Raw genomic sequence first — 21,930 nt, 5'->3', positions numbered from 1 at the left:
TTTTTATGTGCACATATGTTTTCCATCATTTTTCGTATGCGCCTAGCAATGGAACTGGGTATATATTGTGTCATAGGGTAACTGTATGTTTAACTTTCTGAGACACTGCCAGACTTTTTTTCACAGTGGCTGAACCCATTTACATTCCTACCAGCAATGTAGGAAGGGTCTAGTTTCTCTACATCCTTGCCCATACTTGTTTTTGCTTTATGTATTTTGGGGGCTACTATGTAATTTTGTTACATTTGTATGTTCTACATTTCTGAAAATTGATGTGACCTTGCTGTGGAAAGATAAAATCATTTATTCAAAGTTGACTACTAATTTAAAGAAAAAATACTAAAATACTAATATATGATTGCTTCTTTATCATAATTTGCTAATATCAGTATCATTTGTAGAAGTGAATCAGATGAATTTAGCACCAGCAAGTGTTTTAATGTTGTGATTCATAGACTGAATATTTCATTTTTGTTTTTCACGATTACATGTAAAATAACTAATTTAACAAACTTCAAATTAGGTGGTTTCTCCAAGTCTGTGTAAGCAGTTTTGGACTCATAACACCTCATTTAGCAGATCTACACTTAGCATATACTCTGTGAGGCACAGTAGTGGGCTGTGGGAACACAGTGACAAGCAAGATGGCTACGGACCCTTTGTTCTTGGCACTTTTATTTAAGAGAAAAAAACACATGTTGACATAATTACAGGTTGTGGTTTGTGTTACAAAGGATATAAACAGGATGTGTGAGAGGGAATACTCTACTGTAGATTTGTAAGTCAAGGAAGACCTCACTGAGGGGATTATTTTAAAACTGAAATCTAAAAGGTGATTAAGAGTCAGGTATGCAAGAGCTGGGGGAGAATACAGCAGGCAGGGTGTCTGAATTGAGAGAGCTTGGGAGCTAAGTGAATGTCAGTTTGGCTAGTGGGTAAGGAGGAAAGAATACTGTCGGGGAGTTTGGAGAGAGACAGAAGCCAGATCTGGCCATGGAAAGGAATTTGAATTAAATCCATTGTAGTGGGAATCCATCAGAGAGTGACAGGATTGATCTAAGTTTGTTTTGTTTGTTTTGTTGTTTTTGTTTTTTGGTTTTTTGAGACAGGGTCTTCCTCTGTCACCCAGGCTAGAGTGCAGTGGGAGTGATCATAGCTCACTGCAGCCTCGAACTCCTGGGCTCAAGTGATCCTCTCACCTCAGCCTCCCAAGCAGCTGGAACTACAAGCATGCCCTACCACACCTGGCTACATTTAAAAAAAATTTTGAGGAGATGGAGTCTTGCCATGTTGCCCAGGCTGGTCTTGAACTCCTGGGCTCAAGCAGTCCTTCTGCCTCAGCCTCCCAAAGTGCTGGGATTACAGGTATGAACCACCATGCCTGGCTGATTTAAGTTTTTAAAAGATCACTGGAGCTGCTGACTGTAGAATGGAAGCAAGAAAACCAATTAAAAGACTATTGCAGATGCCCAGGCAGGAGACGATGGTTTAGATTAGGGTAATGGCAGTGTAGGTAGAAAGAAGTAGACTGATCTGAGAGGAACTTTTGGAGATAGAGTCTATAGGATTTGACGATGGTTAGATATGGGAGGCAAGGCAAAAGAAAGAAAAGTTGAGGATGATGCCCAGGTTTTTGGCTTAAACAACTGGTCACAGGTTGTTATGGGATAGGGAAGAAGTAAGAGGAAGGATTTAGGGAATTGGGAATTGAAATGCATTGTAGAATTTGAGTTGCCTATTAAAATATATGAAGATGTCAAATCTCATAGCAGTTGGGTATGTGAATCTGGGTCTGAGAGGGTGAGGCCTTGGACAGAGAGACAAATTTGCAACTTGTCTGAAGAACCCTAATGTTTAGAATTGGATGGGAAATTTAGCAAAGACTCTGGCAGGGCAAAAACCAGTGATATGAATGAAATGTACACACGCCTACTAATGGTTTTTCTAAACCTTGATTCCTCTTCCAGAGAAGCAAATGATAAAGGCTGCGGTGTCTGTCTTTCTCCTTTCAAAAGTCAGAAACTTTTGCTGGGTGCTATTGCATCTTTTCCTCCTACTGCTGACAGACTTGCTTAGCTATTGCCTAACTGTTCTGTTTAGTAGGTGTAGGTGGTTTTAAAAAAGAAGGACTTGGAGATAAGGGATTAGCAGTCTCTTTCTGGGATACTAGTCATACTACTTCAGTTAGCTGTATTTTGGGTTAAATACAATATGTGCTAGCTTTTAAATTTAATAATTATTTGTATGTGTGGGACCCATAGTTCTGGGACTAGGAATTCTCAAAATCTTCTGAGTTTTTTTCTGGATAAAAAATTAATATTATCAATAATCTGGATAATCACTTTATAGCCATCATGAGATTTTGGTACCTCTATTTTTAACTAAATGATCTTCCTAAATTTATTTAACTTGTATTGCATTGCAAAGTTTTCCAAGCTTTGGCTTTTGAAGTCTCTGACTGAAAATGACCTATTGTTTCCGTGAAAAATTTGTTTTAAACCTGTCTACTAACAAATTATGGGAGTAAACATTTTAAGTAGGATTGCCAGTGTACTCCATTTATATGTATTTTGATCAGTAGTCCCAAATACTGAGTTTTCCAGCATATTTTTTCCCTATCTTGCTTAGAAGTGATGCTTGTGATAAAATATCTGACAAATTCCATTACTTTTACAGTTTAATAGGAAAATGGAGATTACCCATGTAGAAAGCAGATAATATATTAACATCTAGAAGTAGTTGGTAAATACTACATTCTTTAACCAAAAATAAAAAAACATAAGTTAGATAACTTATGTTTTGGATACGGACTTCTTTGACTAACATCAAAGTATTTTTTCTCGTAGAGAAGGTAAAATTAATGAAAAGATTTCCTTTTGTGATTTATAAATGTCATTTTAAACTGAGACTTTAGGCTGGGCGTGGTGGCTCTCGCCTGTAATCCCAGCGCTTTAGGAGGCTGAGGCGGGCGGATCACTTGAGGCCAGGAGTTTGAGATCAGCCTGGCCAACATGGTGAAATCCCATCTCTACTAAATATACAAAAATTAGCAGGGTGTGGTGGTGCACGACTGTAATCCCAGCTACTCCGAAGGCTGCGGCAGGAGAATTGTTTGAACCTGGGAGGCAGAGGTTGCAGTGAGCTAAGATCATGCCACTGCACTCCAGCCTGGGTGACAGAGTGAGACTCTGTCTCAAAACAAAACAAAACAAAAAACAACAAAAAAACTGAGACTTGAAAGTTCTAATGTGAATTGGAACTTTGTTTTTTTTTTTAATAATGTGAAGTGACAGTCATTGCAACTTTAACCCAACCTGTTTTAGCAGCATCCAAATCATGTTCTTATGCATAATGAACATACACAGCCTGCTGTTAGTCATTCAACTTTTCTGTACTTTTCCATAATCTCATTAGAGCCTCATGAAACTGCATGATGTGGGAGGAGCAGGTACTAGAAATTTGCACCTGATGTTAACTGAATACTCAGTAGGCATTGTGTTCTGTTCTAGTTTATGTGCATTTCCGTTGTTATGAAAATTAAGCCATGTGAGATACAATCTATTATTGCTCTTAACTTACAGATAAGGAAACTGAGGCACAGAGTGCTGGTGATGGGATCTTGTATAAGTTTCTTAGCATCTCTTTAGCTACATCTGTCATATTGTTCTGTAAGTCCAACTCCTCTACACAAGACCCCCATCCCTTATTAGCTGCTGAAGGACATTGCTCTTGAAGTTGTTTTTCTCTCTTGCATCATCAGTTTTTTCCTTTCTACTGAATTACTTCTGTTGGCATATAAACACATTATTTCTCTCTTGAAGAAAACAAAAGCACAAAAGAATAAAACAAACCAAAAGGAAGACCCTCTCTTGATCCCATTTCCGTTCTAGCTATTGTCCTATTTCTTCCTTTAAGTGCAAAACTGTTTATAAGTTGTATGTATTTGCTATCTCTACGTGTCTCTCCTTTTCTCTTGAATCAATTCCAATTAGGTTTTTACCCTGCTACACCATCAAGATTACCTTTATCAATGTCATTAATGATCTCCTTATTGTAGGATGCTATGGGGAAATATAGAGATAAATAGAATAATATGAAGGGAGGACACTATACGTAATAATGAAAGCCTAGAAACGCTCAAATATCCATTAACAAACTATAGTACTTTCATATAATGGAGGATTGTGCATTTGTTAAAAAGAATGGGGAAAATATTTTTATGCTGCTAAGCAGTAATCTCCCTGGTTTATTAAGTGAGAGAACAAGATGCAATAGAGTAAGTATACTGTACTACTTTTTATGTAAGAAAAGGCGGAAAATAGGAGTATGTGTGTATTCAGCTTTGTTATGTTGTTAAGCATTGTAAGGGCAATCCAAAATCATAGAGGGGACAAGGACAGAACTAAAGCCTCTTTGAATGCACCTTGTTTATAGTTTTTACCTTATTGCCGTTTTTTGTTAGATATAATTATAAAAAAATAGAGAAATCTCTAAATGAAAACAAGAATTAAAAAATGTCAGGATGATGACACAGTTACAAGAATTATTATTTCAAGTAACTTTGAAACACTGTATTTTGACTAGTGACCTATATCCTAAGGACAGAGAAGATCAATGAGAAATCTTAAACTTTGTTCAATATTGTTAGTAACAATCTTGTTATTGTTAATTTGAGATTACATGTAGTAGGATAAAACAAATTAGTACATTTGCTAATGGCAGGTATTTATTAGTGTCATTAGCAAGAAAGATTTTCAGGGTGAGAGAAGATACAAATAAAATGAGTGAATACTATTTAATTGGAAATGTCACAGTGAACTCAGGATTTAAGTTTCTCTTTATAAAAATACATATTTTCTAGCTCTGCTTACTGAAGAAGTAATGACAAGTAAAAATCAGTACTCCTAGCTCCCAGATTTTGGTCTTTAGATACCATTTCCCATTAAAATGAATCATGGATCCTGGAGCAATGGCTGATTCCAGGTCTGGGGCATGAAATGTGTAAGATGAACTTCTGGGGCATTTTGTGCCTGAGAGCAAGGAAGCTACTATTAGAGACAGAGGTCATGTTAAACTGATGCAGGAGCCACCTTGTAGGGACTCCTACTGGTCAAAAATGTGCAATTTGAGGTTCCCCTTGTCAAAAGTCCTCTTGTCATACAAAAAGTAATTGGAATCTGATCAGCCCTCTAGATCTAACTACATTGTATAGGAACTACAGGAATATGCTGAGCAATACCAGGAAGATACAGTTTGCCTAATCAGACTGGAAAGTTCTACGAGACAAACAATTTCTTCAACACATAAATATCCTGGGAAAAATTTTTTAAAAATAGAAACTGTTAAAAGATTAAAAGAGGCATAACAGTCAAATTTTGTGTGTGAACCTTATTTGGATTCTGATTCAAATCATCTTTAAAAAGCATTTTTGGGCAAGTGGGAAGAGTTGAGCTGCATTGGATATTACATATTAAGGAATTATTTGTTGAATGTGGTAACATTATGGTTATTATAAAACTTACTAAATTTGTACAGGTGAAGAGAAATGATGTGTAATATTGCTTTAAAATACAGTACTCAGCTGGGTACAGTGGCATATATCTGGAGTCCCAGCTACTCCAGAGGCTGAGGCGGGAGGATTACTTGAGCCCAGGAGTTTGGGGCTGCAGTGTGTACCATGATCGCACCTGTGAATAGCCACTGCACTTCAGCCTGGAAAACAGAGTGAGACCCCGTCTCTACATTTTTTTAAAAAAAAGATTAAAATACAGTATTCTCTTTGAAGAAAAGAAATGAGGGATGGATGAGACAAGAATAGCAAAATTTGGTAATTGTTGAAGCTGGGTACTTGAGAGTTCTTGAAGATGGTACCTGGGGGTTCATTTTATTCCCTCCACTGTATGTATGTTTGATAATTTTTATAAAGGAAAAAAATTCACAAAAAGAGACTGATGTCCTTTATGCAGAGTGATGATATGACATAAAAGTATCTATTTATTAAATGTTTGGTCTGGTAAAAAAGTGATAGTTTATGATGACTGTAATACAAGAAACTTCTTTAGGTTCAAATTGTAATAAGTACATTATAGAGATTTATAAAGCATTGGATAATTCATTTTGGGCAGGAATTAAATCATTGATTATATATTTAGCATTCAACTTATGGTCATATAGTTTGCCATTCAGTGCCTATATGGATATAGGAAAAAACTAACTGAGTTTCTCCTACTATGCTCTCACAACACGCAATACAGAATGCTTCTGTAATGTCTGGTCACCAAAATGTGTGGGGATTTCTCTCCAACAACAAGGAGTTCTGCAGATAATTCTCCAGAGGACACCAGCTGAATGTCCTTTAATTCAGTGTACTTCTGACACTATCTACCTGGGGATAGATTCCACAGGTTGAGGGCTCAATCCCACAAGACTGCCCCCCTTCATATGTGGTCCCAAGCACAGGTTGTGGTCTGTGTTTTTGACCAACTGGTTATAAATTGGGGTTCCCGTGACCCCCTCCTGGGGTTCAATTAATTTGTTAGTGCAGCTCACAGAACTCAAGGAAACATGTTACTTACATTTGCTCACTTACAAAGGATATTATTACAAAGGATACAAATGGAAGAGAGATGCATAGGACGAGTTCTTGGAGAAAGGGCTCAGAGCTTCCATGCCCTTTCTGGGCCCATCCACTCTTGAGGAACTTCGACTCATTCTACTATGCTGGAGCTCTCAGAACTCAGTCCTTTTGGGTTTTATGGAAGCTTCGTTAGGTAGGCGTGATTGATTAAATCATTGGTCATTGGTTTGTCAACTCAACCTTAAGCCACTCTCCCTCTCTGGAGGTTGGGGGTGGGGGTGGGACTGAAAGTTGCAACCTTCTAATCACTTTGTTGGTTCCCCTGTTAAATTGTAGGGTCCCCCAGCCACCAGTTGTCTTATTAGCACACTAAAGATACTCATCTTTCTGAAGATTCCAAGGATTTTAGGAGCTGTTCGGCAGGAAACAGCATGAAAACCAAATACATTTTACGATACCACAGTGCTCCTCTCTCTCTCTCTCTCTCTCTCTCTCTATATATATATATATATACAGGTTGTAAGACTTATGATTTTAAAACCTGTGCACTGTATTTGATTGTTTATATATAGGAGTTTGTACATGTGCATTTGAGGAACGGCACACTCCAAAATGCTTCCAGGAGAAACTGGAATATGTGTAATGGTTAAGTATCTTGGAAGGATAGCTATACCTTTGATGTGTAAGGATGCCTGAACCACAGATCTTAGTATGATAATTTCTATTATGACTAATTTTAATATGAGAAGACCCTTTTGTAGTAGCCATGTTGAATACATAGTCTTAAAAATTGTTATAGTTGTGACTTGGATTTGGCATATTTAACAATTACTGATATAGCTAGTATTTGTTTTGATAAAATTCAAAGAACATTCACCTGTTTTGCAGTTATGAAGTAGGCCTTATGTGGAGTATATACAGACGCTTTAATTTTACATAATTTCATATTCTGGTTGCGTATAGAGATGGCAACTGACTCTCCATGCACTTGTGTTGATTTTTCTTTAGTCTTGCGTTTTTGAAAAACTTAACAAAGGTATTTGTGATAGTGGCAGGAATAATAATTAGAATAGTAAGTAAATTTATAACTAAATCTAAATGGCTCTTGAATTAAAACCAATAAATTGTTCTGCACAATATTAGTAAGGAAGAAAGTAAGTCTTATATATTATCTTAGATGAAAAATTGACAAAATAAGGCAAAATGATTCTGGTGACATCGAAATTTTATCCTACTGTTGACGATTAATATAAGGCCAACCACTTTCTCATTTATATAGTCTTGAAGATTTTTTAATGATAGTCATATATGCATTGCATTACGGTTGAAAAGACAGACTTCCAATTTACCTACCTGTTCCCCCTCCTCAGGTTTTTAAATGTGTTAATTATCTGTACTTTATTATAGCTACAATAGATACACTATCATTTGCTGAACTCTTAAATGTTTTTTTCTTAAGTAGAATTTGGAAAAACAAAAATTCTTAAATTGTGTCAGTTTTCTGCTTACTTGTGCCTAAAGGGAGTTTTATTTTACCCATAATTAGGCATGTTATTCCCAACCTTCAATTTGCATAATTAGAAAAGTTGAATTCTTTTCTTTGTCCCATTTCTTAGTTGACGAAGGATCAGAGATTGGTGTATTCGGGCAGACTGCTTCCCGATCATCTGCAGCTGAAAGACATTCTCAGAAAAGTAAGCTTTTCTACCACTATTTGATACCAGATACATTCAGAATGTGAGAGGAGATATGTTCTGAAATTTTATTCAACCAGTTCAGTTTTTAGATACTTAAAATCAATCCCTTTGCGTGGTGTAACAAGTAAAGATAAATTAGAAAGTAACATGATAGTTTCTTGTTAGTTTAGGTAACAGTTCTGTATATCCATCTGATAGTTAAATCTGAAGTACGATTATGTATTCATGTTCAGGTGTTTGTCATTTTTTGTAAGAAAATGCTATTGACGTCAGTAGTGTAGAAGTAGAATGTTCAGTAGTGGTGACGGATTTTCATTGATAACAGTCTTTCCTCTTAATCTCCTTTTTGCCAGCTGCATGATATTTTTATACAAATTGCTTGAGTTGGGAGTTTAATTTCAGGAGGAAATTAACTGGTCCATCAGTTAGCAAACTTTGTGGGTGCTGAGAGCTAAGATATATTTCAATACATTTTTATATTTCAATATTTTCAATAAAATCAACTTGAAGGCTAGTTATTTTAGTGGTAGCTTTTAGCTTATGTTCATTTGTGGAATTTATACTTATAGAGCTTTTCAGCATTTGAAATGTTGCTTTTTGTTGGTGAGTATAGCAGAATTGAATTTCTTCTTTGTTTTGCCTTAGATCTTTGACTTAACTCTAACTGTTGTTGTGGATATTCCTTATCTAATTTAGAAGATCTGTGTCTTCTCCTGTATGTTTATGATCACCTATGGGAAACTTTAAAAAATATATTAGTATATTCCTTCTGCTTAGACAGTTGACATTTTAGCTTTGCCAATGTGACTTCTTGCTGTTATTGGCAATATGTAGTTTCAAATTGCTAACATGGTGTAATACCCACTCCCTCAAAAATAGTGGAATTTGCAGCAGGTTTTTTTTTCTTTCTTTCTTCTTTTTTTTTAAAACAATTTTTTAGAGCTGTTTTAGGTTTATAGCAAAATTGAACAGAAAGTACAGCAATTTCTCTTACATTCTCTGACCCCACATAGGCACAGCCTGCCCCACTATCAGCATCCCACACCAAAGTAGTACATTTGTTACAATCAGTGAGCTTACATTGACATACATTATCACCCAAAGTCTGTAGTTTATGTTAGGGTTCACTCTTGGTGTTGCACTTTCTATGAGTTTTGGCAAATATATAATGACATTGTCTCCACCAGTATAGTATCACTTAGAATAGCCCTAAAAACCTCTGTATTCTGGCTGTTCTTTTTTTTCTCTTGTTTTTATGCTGGTGCTCAGAAATAAAATATATTTCGGTATAGTCCTTTCTGCCATCTGCTCTTTGAAATATAGATATATTAATTATTTTATGCCAAGGATAGCTTAAATCTGCACATGAAGACTTTTAAAAAGATTTTTGCTGCCAGGAATGGTTTCAGGCCAAACAACTTAAAATAAAAACTGCTTCAGTCAAAGAACTGTTGTGCCCCTATATAAAACATTTTGAGTAATACATTTATGTTTTGAATAGTTCTTTCAACTGTTTTTATTAAAGTCAATGTACCCCTTTACTTTTTTCAGTTAAATACTGCCATTAGCTTTACCTATTTAGTCACAAAATGTTTTATAGAAACATTCCCAAGATAAATAAATTCTGTGAATTAATTGTGATTAATAATGACCTTTTGGAACTAGGTTTCTAAGGATCAACATCTTATACTTGTATGCTTGTTAATATTCTGTATTAAGAAGCTAAGGGAGACGTTGAAAATTAGGAGTGTCTTCAACCTCCTTTGCCAGGCGTACCTTCTGTCATGCTGTCTCTGAAGCCTTTCTTTAGCATTCTAACCCTTAGTAACTTCTTCCTCCAAACTCCTAAAGCAATTAAGGTTGGGCTTCTCAGTTTCATGAAAAAAAGACTGTTCTCTGTGTTTCTGTAATTGTGCTGTAGTGCACTAGTCTACCCTCTTAACAATATCATGAGCCTCTTTAAGGAAGGGCCTTTTGTACCCTTTCTTGGATTTGTCTCCAAATTAAGCACAATTATAGGTTCATGGTAGGCAAGTGATACATTCATAATTTCTAGTAGCTTTGTTTCCCTTTCTCCCCATTTGGTTATCTTTCTTTCTGCTCCTTTTTCTTTGTCATTCTGTTCTTTTCTTTTTAAAAAACTTGCTGACTCATCCTTCATTGTTCTCTGTCCTCCTTTATTCCTTCTTTCCTTTCCCCATCTTATTTGCTGGCTTTATATAAATAAATATGCTTATGATCTCACTAAGCTAAAATGCCAACCCTAATCGTTATTTGGAATATTTTTCTTCAGTCATATTTCTAGGTTTATGGAAAAACATGGGATATTTACAGAATATAGTTTAAATGTATGCTTTATATCTGCGTATAGGTGTTATAGATAAAAATAATTTTTGACTGAAAAAAAGAGTAAAAAAATCACCTTGCTAAAATTAAGGCAAATGTGATTATGATGAAGTTATTTGAGTTTATTTTATAGTTGCTAAGCCTCAAGTGATGGAAATATCTAAACCGTAAAAAGTTTAAGGTGCTAGATGTTTTCATGCTGAAATTATAGATTGTGCTGTTACAACTTTCACAACATTGTTTGCTTTAAGACTGCTTCGTATGCAAAATAATTTTTTAACACAGCAATTGCAGAGTATTTAGATCATTTTCCAAGTATGGAGAAAATATTGAATTCAAAAGGATCACAAATAAAATGACAAATTTACCTTCAAATGATAACAATTTATCAGTAATTAAATGGCTAGGCTCGAAAGGGACCTAAGTTTTAAGTATTTCAGTTTAGCTACTGACTTTTTGAACTGTACATTTTGTAGTACTACCCTTTAAATGTAATCTTCTTTAATTTTAGCAAGATGAGTATCATATGGTTCATCTAGTATGTACTTCTCGGACTCCTCCCAGTTCTCCAAAATCCAGCACCAATAGAGAAAGTCATGAAGCATTGGCATCCAGCAGCAATTCTGTGAGTTGTTTTGGGAGGAGTAAACATTGAACTTTTCTTTTTTTTTCGTCGTCGTCTTATTTTTTGCCTCTAAAAACTAAATGAAAAACAGAACAATTGGAGCTTGTGAATTTTGAGATTGTGTTTTGAACTAAAGTTAGGCATTTTGTAAAGTTTACCATTTTGAAAGATCTAATACGCAGTGTTATCCCTTGAAGTCTATTCACCTTGAGTTATAATTTGCTGTATGGCAGGTCAGTAATAGATTTAATCTTCAAAGGTTTAATTACTGGAATACTCAGAAAACGGAATTATGTTACGGTTATATAATATAAACTCTTAGGCCAATGACGTTTCAGAAATATGCCAGGTATTTAAAATAGTATATTTTATTCAAGGTGGATTAAATTGTTTAAAATTTAAGTACCCTAAATCTTCTTGAAGTAGATGACTTGGTCAAGGATTTTGTTTTTTAAAAATGACTGGATTTGGGTGTACATTCCACCTGCTTGGGGAGGAAATATTTAATGTATTAATCTCTTTCAGACTTGGGTATTCATTCCTCCATCCTTATTTTTCCATCTGCCTAAAATTGTTTTGGAAATGTTTTGTAATAGTTGACCTTCTCAATTTAGACATTTTCTACAAATTTCAAAAACATTGTCCCCAATCCTTTTATGTTATTTTTGGTTTCCCATAAAAGCTTTCTATGACACCTTTGCAGGTGAGAGGATTGGATGAGTGGAAGCTTGCTTTCAACTTCTTGAGCAGTCAGGGAACTTTTCTACTGCTAAGTATGCTTTCCTTGTCAAGAATCCAGCCAAAGCTTGAAAGAGAGCACAAGTGACAGGGGTGGGAGCTAGTTGAAAACTCTCTCAATAGATACTAGTTAACTGCTTCTTTAAGAAACTAGCTTCTCCAGTTGCTGTATTTAATTCGTATTCTCTTAATGGTAACTATTTCCTAGTACCAGCCATGGGAATTTAGCTTACATTAAACTAAATAAAATATGCCTTGTCAAAACACCCAAGGGTCTTTGTATGTTTCCTGCCTTGGCATGGAAAGGCACAGACATTGGCATTGGCACAGAGTTTTTTTTGTAGTCGTCGGACACAGTTGCATTGCTTCAATTTTTGTTGGGAAAGAACCCTCTGACTTTGACTTGTCCAGTGGGTTGCTCAGCCATGATTTTGTGTCATTAGTGTGTATATTTGTTTTTTTCAGTGTTATGAAAGCCTGAAAAGTATCAAAGGAATGTTAAGTTGAATTCACCTTAATTTTTCATGGTTCAGAAATTTCAAGGGACTTGAAAATATTTTAAAGATCTAATCATAAAATAATTACCTAATAAGGTCAGAAATCATTAGTTCTAGAGAAATTAGGTTGTGCTGCCAAATGACTAGGCTTTTCTTCTAATAATTGTATTAATGAACACCGTATTATGATGGCCCATTTAATGAGAAATCTTGCTGAAAAAGAAACCTTTCCCAGTTTATGTTCCTAAGAATCCGGACTCCTTAGTAAGATATTTGATATCTATTGTGTGTGAAGTAACATTTTAAAAGTTTTTGTTAGTCTTGCAAAAGACTGGTGTGGACTGTTTTGCAAAAGACAGTTTTGGACCTTTCACATTGCAGGACTTAGCATGGGAGTCATGCAAAAAGACATCCTGTCAATAGGAAGGCAGTACGGGTAAAATACAATTTAACAAAATTGTTAAAGGAAGGATGTTAAAATAATACTGTACCTAGCTTTTTAAAGTGGAAGAACTATAATTTATGTAAAATGTAATTGTGTTTTAAATGTACATGAAACACTTGACAAACTATTTTCAAACAAATTGGGATGGTCTTCAGGGAGTTATATTGTTTATGGTTACTGAATCCATGAGCACGAGAATAAAAAGATTTGAGCATGAGAATAAAAAAATACTGATTAACATCTTGATTCTCGTAGTTCATTTTGTAAAAAAGCAATATTTGTTGGTGATTTCTATAAACTAATAGAATTTTAGAACTGAAAGGAATCTTGAAAATTTAGTCCCATCTCATTTTCTGTAGGAAAGTGGAAACTCTGAGAGGTTAAGTGAACCTTTAAGGTTATAACTCTTGTTAATGTCAGAGATAACACTAGATTTTAGATCTTTTGATTTCTAGCCTGTTTCTCATTACTTTAAACCAATGTGTTAACAATAGCATGTTGTACAGTACTTGGCACATAGTAACTGTTTAAATGACTCAGTAATTAGTACCATTTATTGAACACTTTCAATAAATGTATGTGTTAGGCATCATGAAAGAAGCTTTGCATGCATTAATTTAATCATGTGAAAAGAGCTTTTTATGCATTAACTTAATCCTCAGAATTTAATATGCTGTTTTTGTATATTATAATGCTCCTCAGCCATTTCTAGTTGAAAAAATGGAATATTTTAGTTTAATTAAGCAGTTTTGATAAGTTTTGACTTATCAAAATTAAAATATCTACTTATACTGGACACAAGATGTAAAACAGTAAATTTCTGAAATGTTATTTTGCAGAGGGATTTCATGAATACGTTTTTAGTAATGTGCCTGTAATTTTATGATTGTAAAGAACTAAATCTCCTTTTAAAAATTACATTTTTATTTGTAGAGTTCAGATCATTCAGGATCAACAACTCCATCATCTGGTCAAGAAACCTTGTCTTTAGCTGTGGGTTCTTCCTCAGAAGGATTGAGGCAGCGTACCCTTCCACAAGCACAAACTGACCAAGCACAGAGTCACCAGTTTCCATATGTAATGCAAGGGTAAGTGAAATTGTGGTAGCTATGGAATGTGATTGGGGCCCCCTAAAAATGAATTGCTTTTGAGTTTCACTATAGCCTCTTTGCAGTAATTAAAGTACATTTTAAATTTATTCATATATTTGATTTTGTATTTTGAGAACTAGAGGGTTAAGAAGAGCACTGCTTTTCAAACCTGGCTGCACATGAGAATCATGTAGGGCAGTGCTTTCAATCTTGAATGTTTGTCCTAATCACCGGGAGACCTTGTTGAGCTGCAGATTTGTATTCAATAGGTATGATGGGGCCTGAGAATCTGCATTTCTGACAAGCTCCCAGATGATGCTAATGCTTCTGATGTTTGGACCACACTTTGAATAGCAAGGATCTACGTAACTAATTTTTTTTTACTCAGTCTCACTATAGATCTACTCAATTTAGTGTTTAGGGGAATGTGGTTGAGTGAAGGTATACTTGGAAGAGTACAGAGCCCAGCAATCTGTTTTTAAAAGTTTTTAAACGTTCCACAAGTGTTTCTAATCAACTTGGTAACAACTGTGCTAGAGTAAAACCATGATGTATTACAGGGATATGCTAATCTTGCTGCATGTTGTCCAGAATCTTTGTTGTATTGAGAGTTTTATAAAGCAGTTTTCTTAAGAAGCTTGCCATAGTCACCCTATATTTAGCAATTACAGCAGGCCCCTTGGGTTAGGCACTTCCAGAGGAAATGCAGCCACAGGTAAAGCAGCTTAGAGAGTAGGATCTTGGAGAACATGGTTTGGACCAGGGTTGTGTCTGAAAGCAGACTGTTTTACTGGGGTATTATTGTTTGTTATTTTTGAGGTAAAGGAAGCTTGAGTAACAGATAGTGATAATTTCTGTGTTGCGTATCAAGCCATGGGGCTGCAGTGTGTGGCACTGGTCTGGATCCATGATGATGGAGCTAGAAATGAGAATATGGCTAGGACCTCAGAATTGTAATGTAGGTGGTGTAACCAAGGAGTAGCTATTGACTGCTGTGCTCAACAGGACAGCATAAACACTCAGGTACTTTTTACTTAGAACTTTAAACTTAATTCAGTTATTAATACAGAAAAACAAAGCTGAATATATAGCAAATAGAAGAGAACTAATTTGTCTCAGATTTCTTAAATGTGAAGCCTTTTCTTTCAAAATAAGTGTTTAGATGAGGCTGGTTGTAGACTTTCATAAAGTACCTGTGAAACTATTTTTGTTTTCAGAAAGTGATTACTATTAATATAAACCAAGATTTACTTGTAAAAAGCAGTGTTCTCAGGGTTTATATTATGGAACAGTAGCTTCAAATACTTTGTCTTATGACGGTAATTCACTTCCTTTCTTTTTCACAGAGTAAGTTCCTCTCAGTTTATACAGAGTGATTTTGCTTATTTTATTTGGTGGTAGTGGTGGAAGGTGGGAGTATTATAAATAAGCCTGGAAAAATATATAGTGCCACATTAATAGTGGTTATCTCTGGATAAAATTTATAACTCTTTCTCCTACTTACAGTGAATATATTTTGTAATAAACAAATCAAGCTTATAAGATTACAGGTCTTCAGAATAAGACCATAGATACATTGGTAAAAGATTAATAATTTCTCTAAACTAGGCTATTGAGAAAATTAATAAACATAAAAGACAAAAGCATTCAGCTCTTCGAAGTATATTAAGCTGATTAGAAAAATCTGAAATAGGTGGCGCCAAGATGGCCGAATAGGAACAGCTCCAGTCTGCAGCTCCCAGCATGAACGATGCAGAAGATGGGCGATTTCTGCATTTCCAACTGAGGTACCAGGTTCGTCTCACTGGGGCTTGCCAGACAAGTAGGTGCAGCCCATGGAGCAGGGCGGGGCATCGCCTCACCTGGGAAGCGCAAGGGGTCGGGGAATTCCCTTTACTAGAAAAGGGAAGCCGTGAGAGACTGCACCTGGAAAATCGGGACACTCCCACCCTAATACTGCACTTTTCCAACGGCCTTAGCAAACGGCTCACCAGGAGATTATATCCCGCGCATGGCTCAGAGGGTCCCATGCCCAAGGAGCCCTGCTCATTGCTAGCACAGCAGTCTGAGATCAAACTGCAAGGCGACAGCGAGGCTGAGGGAGGGGCATCTGCCATTGCTGAGGCTCGAGTACATAAACAAACTGGCCAGGAAGCTCGAACTGGGTGGAGCCCACCTCAGCTCAAGGAGGCCTCCCTGCCTCTGTAGACTCCACCTCTAGGGGCAGGGCATAGCTGAACAAAAGGCAGCAGAAACTTCTTCAGACTTAAATGTCCCTGTGTGACAGCTTTGAAGAGAGTAGTGGTTCTCCCAGCATTGAGTTTGAGATCTGAGAACGGACAGACTGCCTCCTCAAGTGGGTCCCTGACCCCCGAGTAGCCTAACTGGGAGGCATCTCCCAGTAGGGGGGCAACTGGCACTTCATAAGGCTGGGTGCCCCTCTGAGATGAAGCTTCCAGAGGAAGGATTAGGCAGCAACATGAGCTCCTTGCCAGCAGCGGAACAAAGCTGTAAGGAGAATGACTTTGACGAGTCGAGAGAAGGCGGCTTCAGACAATCGGTAATAACAAACTTCTCCCAGCTAAAGGAGGATGTTTGAACCCATCACAAAGAAGCTTAAAAACCTTGAAAAAAGAGTAGACAAATGGCTAACGAGAATAAACAGCGTAGATAAGTCCATTATTGACCTGATGGAGCTGAAAACCATGGCACGAGAACTACGTGATGCATGCACAAGCTTCAGTAGCTGATTTGATTAAATGGAAGAAAGGGTATCAGCGATTGAAGATCAAATGAATGAAATGAAGTGAGAAGAGAAGTTTAGAGAAAAAAGAGTAAAAAGAAATGAACAAAGCCTCCAAGAAATATGGGACTATGTGTGAAGACCAAATCTACATCTGATTGGTGTACCTGAAAGTGATGGGGAGAATGCAACCAAGTTGGAAAGCACTCTTCAGGATATCATCCAGGAGAACTTCCCCAACCTAGTGAGGCAGGCCAACGTTCAAATTCAGGAAATACAGAGAACACCACAAAGATACTCCTCGAGAATAGCAATTCCAAGACACATAATTGTCAGATTCACCAAAGTTGAAATGAAGAAAAAAATGTTAAGGGCAGCCAGAGAGAAAGGTCTCATTACCCACAAAGGGAAACCCATCAGACTAACAGCTGATCTCTCGGCAGAAACTCTACAAGCCAGAAGAGAGTGGGGGCCAATATTCAATATTCTTAAAAGAATTTTCAACCCAGAATTTCATATTCAGCCAAACTCAGCTTCATAAGTAATGGAGAAATAAAATACTTTACAGACAAACAAATGCTGAGAGATTTTGTCACAACCAGGCCTGCCTTACAAGAGCTCCTGAAGGAAGCACTAAAACACGGAAAGGAACAACCGGTACCAGCCCTGCAAAAACATGCCAAATTGTAAAGACCATCTATACTAGGGAGAAACTGCATCAACTAATGAGCAAAATAACTAGCTAACATCATAATGACAGGATCAAATTCACACATAATAATATTAACCTTAAATGTAAATGGGCTAAATGCTCCAATTAAAAGACACAGACTGGCAAATTCGATAGAGTCAAGACCCATCTGCTGTATTCAGGAAACCCATCTCACGTGCAGAGACACACATAGGCTCAAAATAAAGGGATGGAGGAAGATCTACCAAGCAAATGGAAAACAAAAAAAAAGGCAGGGGTTGCAGTCCTAGTCTCTGATAAAACAGACTTTAAACCAACAGATCAAAAGAGACAAAAGGCCATTACATAATGGTAAAGGGATCAATTCAACAAGAAGAGCTAACGATCTTAAATATATATGCACCCAATACAGGAGGACCCAGATTCATAAAGCAAGTCCTTAAAGACCTACAAAGAGACTTAGACTCCCACACAATAATAATGGGAGACTTTAACACCCCACTGTCAACATTAGACAGATCAACGAGACAGAAAGTTAACAAGGATATCCAGGAATTGAACTCAGCTCTGCACCAAGCAGACCTAATAGACACCTGCAGAACTCTCCACTCCAAAACAACAGAATATACATTCTTGTCAGCACCACATCACACCTACTCCAAAATTGACCACATAGTTGGAAGTAAAGCACTCCTCAGCAAATAAAAGAACAGTAAATTATAACAAATTTACTCAGTAAAAGAACAGAAATTATAACTGTCTCTCAGACCACAGTGCAATCAAACTAAAGCTCAGAATTAAGAAACTCAGTCAAAACCGCTCAACTACATGGAAACTGAACAACCTGCTCCTGAATGACTACTGGGTACATAACGAAATGAAGGCAGAAATAAAGATGTTCTTTGAAATCAATGAGAACAAAGACACAACATACCAGAATCTCTGGGACACATTTAATGCAGTGTGTAGAGGGAAATTTATAGCACTAAATGCCCACAAGAGAAAGCAGGAGAGATCTAAAATTGACACCCTAACATCACAATTAAAAGAACTAGAGAAGGAAGACCAAACACATTCAAAAGCTGGCAGAAGGCAAGAAATAACTAAGATCAGAGCAGAACTGAAGGAGATAGACACAAAAAACCCTTCAAAAATATCAATGAAGCCAGGAGCTGGTTTTTTGTAAAGATCAACAAAATTGATAGACCACTAGCAAGACTAATAAAGAACAAAAGCGAGAAGAATCAAATAGACACAATAAAAAATGATAAAGGGGATATCACCACCGATCCCACAGAAATATGGCCATCAGAGAGTACTATAAACACCTCTACGCAAATAAACTAGAAAATGTAGAAGAAATGGATAAATTCCTTGACACATACACCCTCCCAAGACTAAACCAGGAAGAAGTTGAATCCCTGAATAGACCAATAACGGGTTCTGAAATTGAGGCAATAATTAATAGCCTACCAACCAAAAAAAGTCCAAGACCAGACGGATTCACAGCTGAATTCTACCAGAGGTACAAAGAGGGGCTGGTTCCATTCCTTCTGAAACTATTCCAATCAATAGAAAAAGAGGGGATCCTCCCTAATTCATTTTATGAGGCCAGCATCATCCTGATACCAAAGCCTGGCAGAGACACAACAAAAAAAGAGAATTTTAGACCAATAGCCCCGATGAACATCGATGTAAAAATCCTCAATAAAATACTGGCAAACTGAATCCAGCAGCACATCAAAAAGCTTATCCACCACGATCAAGTCAGTTTCATCCCTGGGATGCAAGGCTGGTTTAACATATGCAAATCCATAAACATAATCCATCCTATAAACAGAACTAAAGACAGAAACCACATGATTATCTCAATAGATGCAGAAAAGGCCTTTACAAAATTCAACAGCTCTTCATGCTAAAAACTCTCAATAAATTAGGTATTGATGGGACGTATCTCAAAATAATAAAAGCTGTTTATGACACACCCACAGCCAATATCATACTGAATGGGCAAAAACTGGAAGCATTCCCTTTGAAAACTGGCACAAGACAGGGATGCCATCTCTCACCACTCCTTTTCAACGTAGTGTTGGAAGTTCTGGCCAGGGCAATCAGGCAAGAGAAAGCAATAAAGGGTATTCAATTAGGAAATGAGGAAGTCAAATTGTCCCTGTTTGCAGATGACATGATTGTATATTTAGAAAACCCTATCATCTCAGCCCAAAATCTCCTTAAGCTGATAAACAACTTCAGCAAAGTCTCAGGATACAAAATCAATGTGCAAAATTCACAAGCATTCCTATACACCAATAACAGACAGACAGACAGAGAGCCAAATCATGAGTGAACTCCCATTCACAATTGCTTCAAAGAGAATAAAATACCTAGGAATCCAAATTACAAGGGATGTGAAGGGACCTCTTCAAGGAGAACTACAAACCACTGCTCAGCGAAATAAAAGAGGACACAAACAAATGGAAGAACATTCCATGCTCATGGATAGGAAGAATCAATATCGTGAAAATGGCCATACTGCCCAAGGTAATTCATAGATTCAATGCCATCCCCATCAAGCTACCAATGACTTTCTTCACAGAATTGGAAAAAACTAAAGTTCATATGGAACCAAAAAAGAGCCCGCATTGCCAAGTCAGTCCTAAGCCAAAAGAACAAAGTTGGAGGCATCACGCTACCTGACCTCAAACTATACTACAAGGCTACAGTAACCAAAACAGCATGGTACTGGTACCAAAACAGAGATATAGACTAGTGGAACAGAATAGAGCCCTTGGAAATAATACCACACATCTACACCCATCTGATCTTTGACAAACCTGACAAAAACAAGAAATGGGGAAAGGATTCCCTATTTTATAAATGGTGCTGGGAAAACTGGCTAACCATATCTAGAAAGCTGAAACTAGATCCCTTCCTTACACCTTATACAAAAATCAATTCAAGATGGATTAAAGACTTAAATGTTAGACCTAAAACCATAAAAACCCAAGAAGAAAGCCTAGGCAATACCATTCAGGACATAGGCATGGGCAAGGACTTCATGTCTAAAACACCAAAAGCAATGGCATCAAAAGCCAAAATTGACAAATGGGATCTAATTAAACTAAAGAGCTTCTGCCCAGCAAAAGAAACTACCATCAGAGTGAACAGGCAACCTACGGAATGGGAGAAAATACCCATCTGACAAAGGGCTAATATCCAGAATCTACGAAGAACTTAAACAAATTTACAAGAAAAAAATCAAACAACCCCATCAACAAGTGGGCAAAGTATATGAACAGGCACTTCTCAAAAGAAGACATTTATGCAGCCAATAGACACATGAAAAAATGCTCATCATCACTGACCATCAGCGAAATGCAAATCAAAACCACAATGAGATGCCATCTCACACCAGTTAGAATGGCGATCATTAAAAAGTCAGGAAACAACAGGTGCTGGAGAAGATGTGGAGAAATAGGAATGCTTTTACACTGTTGGTGGGACTGTAAACTAGTTCAACCATTATGGAAGACAGTGTGGCGATTCCTCAAGGATCTAGAACTAGAAATACCATTTGACCCAGCCTTCCCATTACTGGGCATATACCCAAATGATTATAAATCATGCTGGTATAAAGACATATGCACACGTATGTTTACTGTGGCACTGTTCACAATAACCCAAATGTCCATCAATGATAGACTGGATTAAGAAAATGTGGCACATATACACCGTGGAATACTATGCCGCCATAAAAAAGGATACGTTCATGTCCTTCATAGGGACATGTATGAAGCTGGAAACCATCATTCTGAGCAAACTATCGCAAGGACAGAAAACAAAACACCGTATGTTCTCACTCATAGGTGGGAACTGAACAATGAGAACCCATGGACACAGGAAGGGGAACATCACACACTGGGGCCTGTTGTGGGGTTGGGGGAGGGGGGAGGGATAGCATTAGGAGATATACCTAATGTAAATGACGAGTTAATGGGTGCAGCAGACCAACATGGCACATGTATACATATGTAACCTGCATGTTGTGAACATGTACCCTAGAACTTAAAGTAAAATAAAATTAAATAAAGGAATAAAAAAAATAAAGATGAAATAGAACAGGAAAAAAGAAAAAAAAGAAAAATCTGAAATATTTTGCCAAAAGTGAGTGTTAAAGTACTGAGCAACAAAGATATTTGAGCTTCACCTAGGGAATCTATTACTAGATGAATAATATTTTATTTTTAATAATGAAGGCAGTATAGCTTAATGATTATACAGATTCTGGAGCCAGCCTGCCTGGGTTTGAATCTTGTGAATCTGGGTTTGAATTTTGTGACTAGTTTGGGCAAGTCTCTTCTCTACTGTGCTTCCATTTTCTCATTATTTGGGGGATAATAGAACTCTTACAGGATTTCTATGTGGTTTAAAAGAGTTAGTGTCCATAAAGTGATTAAAACAGTAATTGGTACATAGTGGT

General features: G+C 36.8%; 1 protein-coding gene across 3 annotated transcripts in view; it reads left to right on the top strand.

The window, feature by feature from the left end:
* Window positions 1-21,930, top strand: part of HERPUD2 (HERPUD family member 2) — a 66,413-nt gene that overhangs the window by 17,622 nt on the left and 26,861 nt on the right. For 2 of the 3 annotated variants that reach the window (XM_034963932.3, XM_055115832.2), the window contains exons 2-4: window positions 8,194-8,271; window positions 11,132-11,245; window positions 13,859-14,013. In XM_034963932.3, coding sequence (XP_034819823.1) covers window positions 8,194-8,271; window positions 11,132-11,245; window positions 13,859-14,013 — 347 coding nt within the window. The remainder of the gene's footprint in view (window positions 1-8,193; window positions 8,272-11,131; window positions 11,246-13,858; window positions 14,014-21,930) is intronic. The other variant, XM_055115833.2, reaches the window with a different exon arrangement.

This window comes from Pan paniscus, chromosome 6 (assembly GCF_029289425.2).
Source record: "Pan paniscus chromosome 6, NHGRI_mPanPan1-v2.0_pri, whole genome shotgun sequence".
NCBI classification, from domain to species: domain Eukaryota; kingdom Metazoa; phylum Chordata; class Mammalia; order Primates; family Hominidae; genus Pan; species Pan paniscus.
The sequence above is the reverse complement of the archived record's forward strand: the minus strand, read 5'-3'. Positions and strand labels throughout refer to the sequence as shown.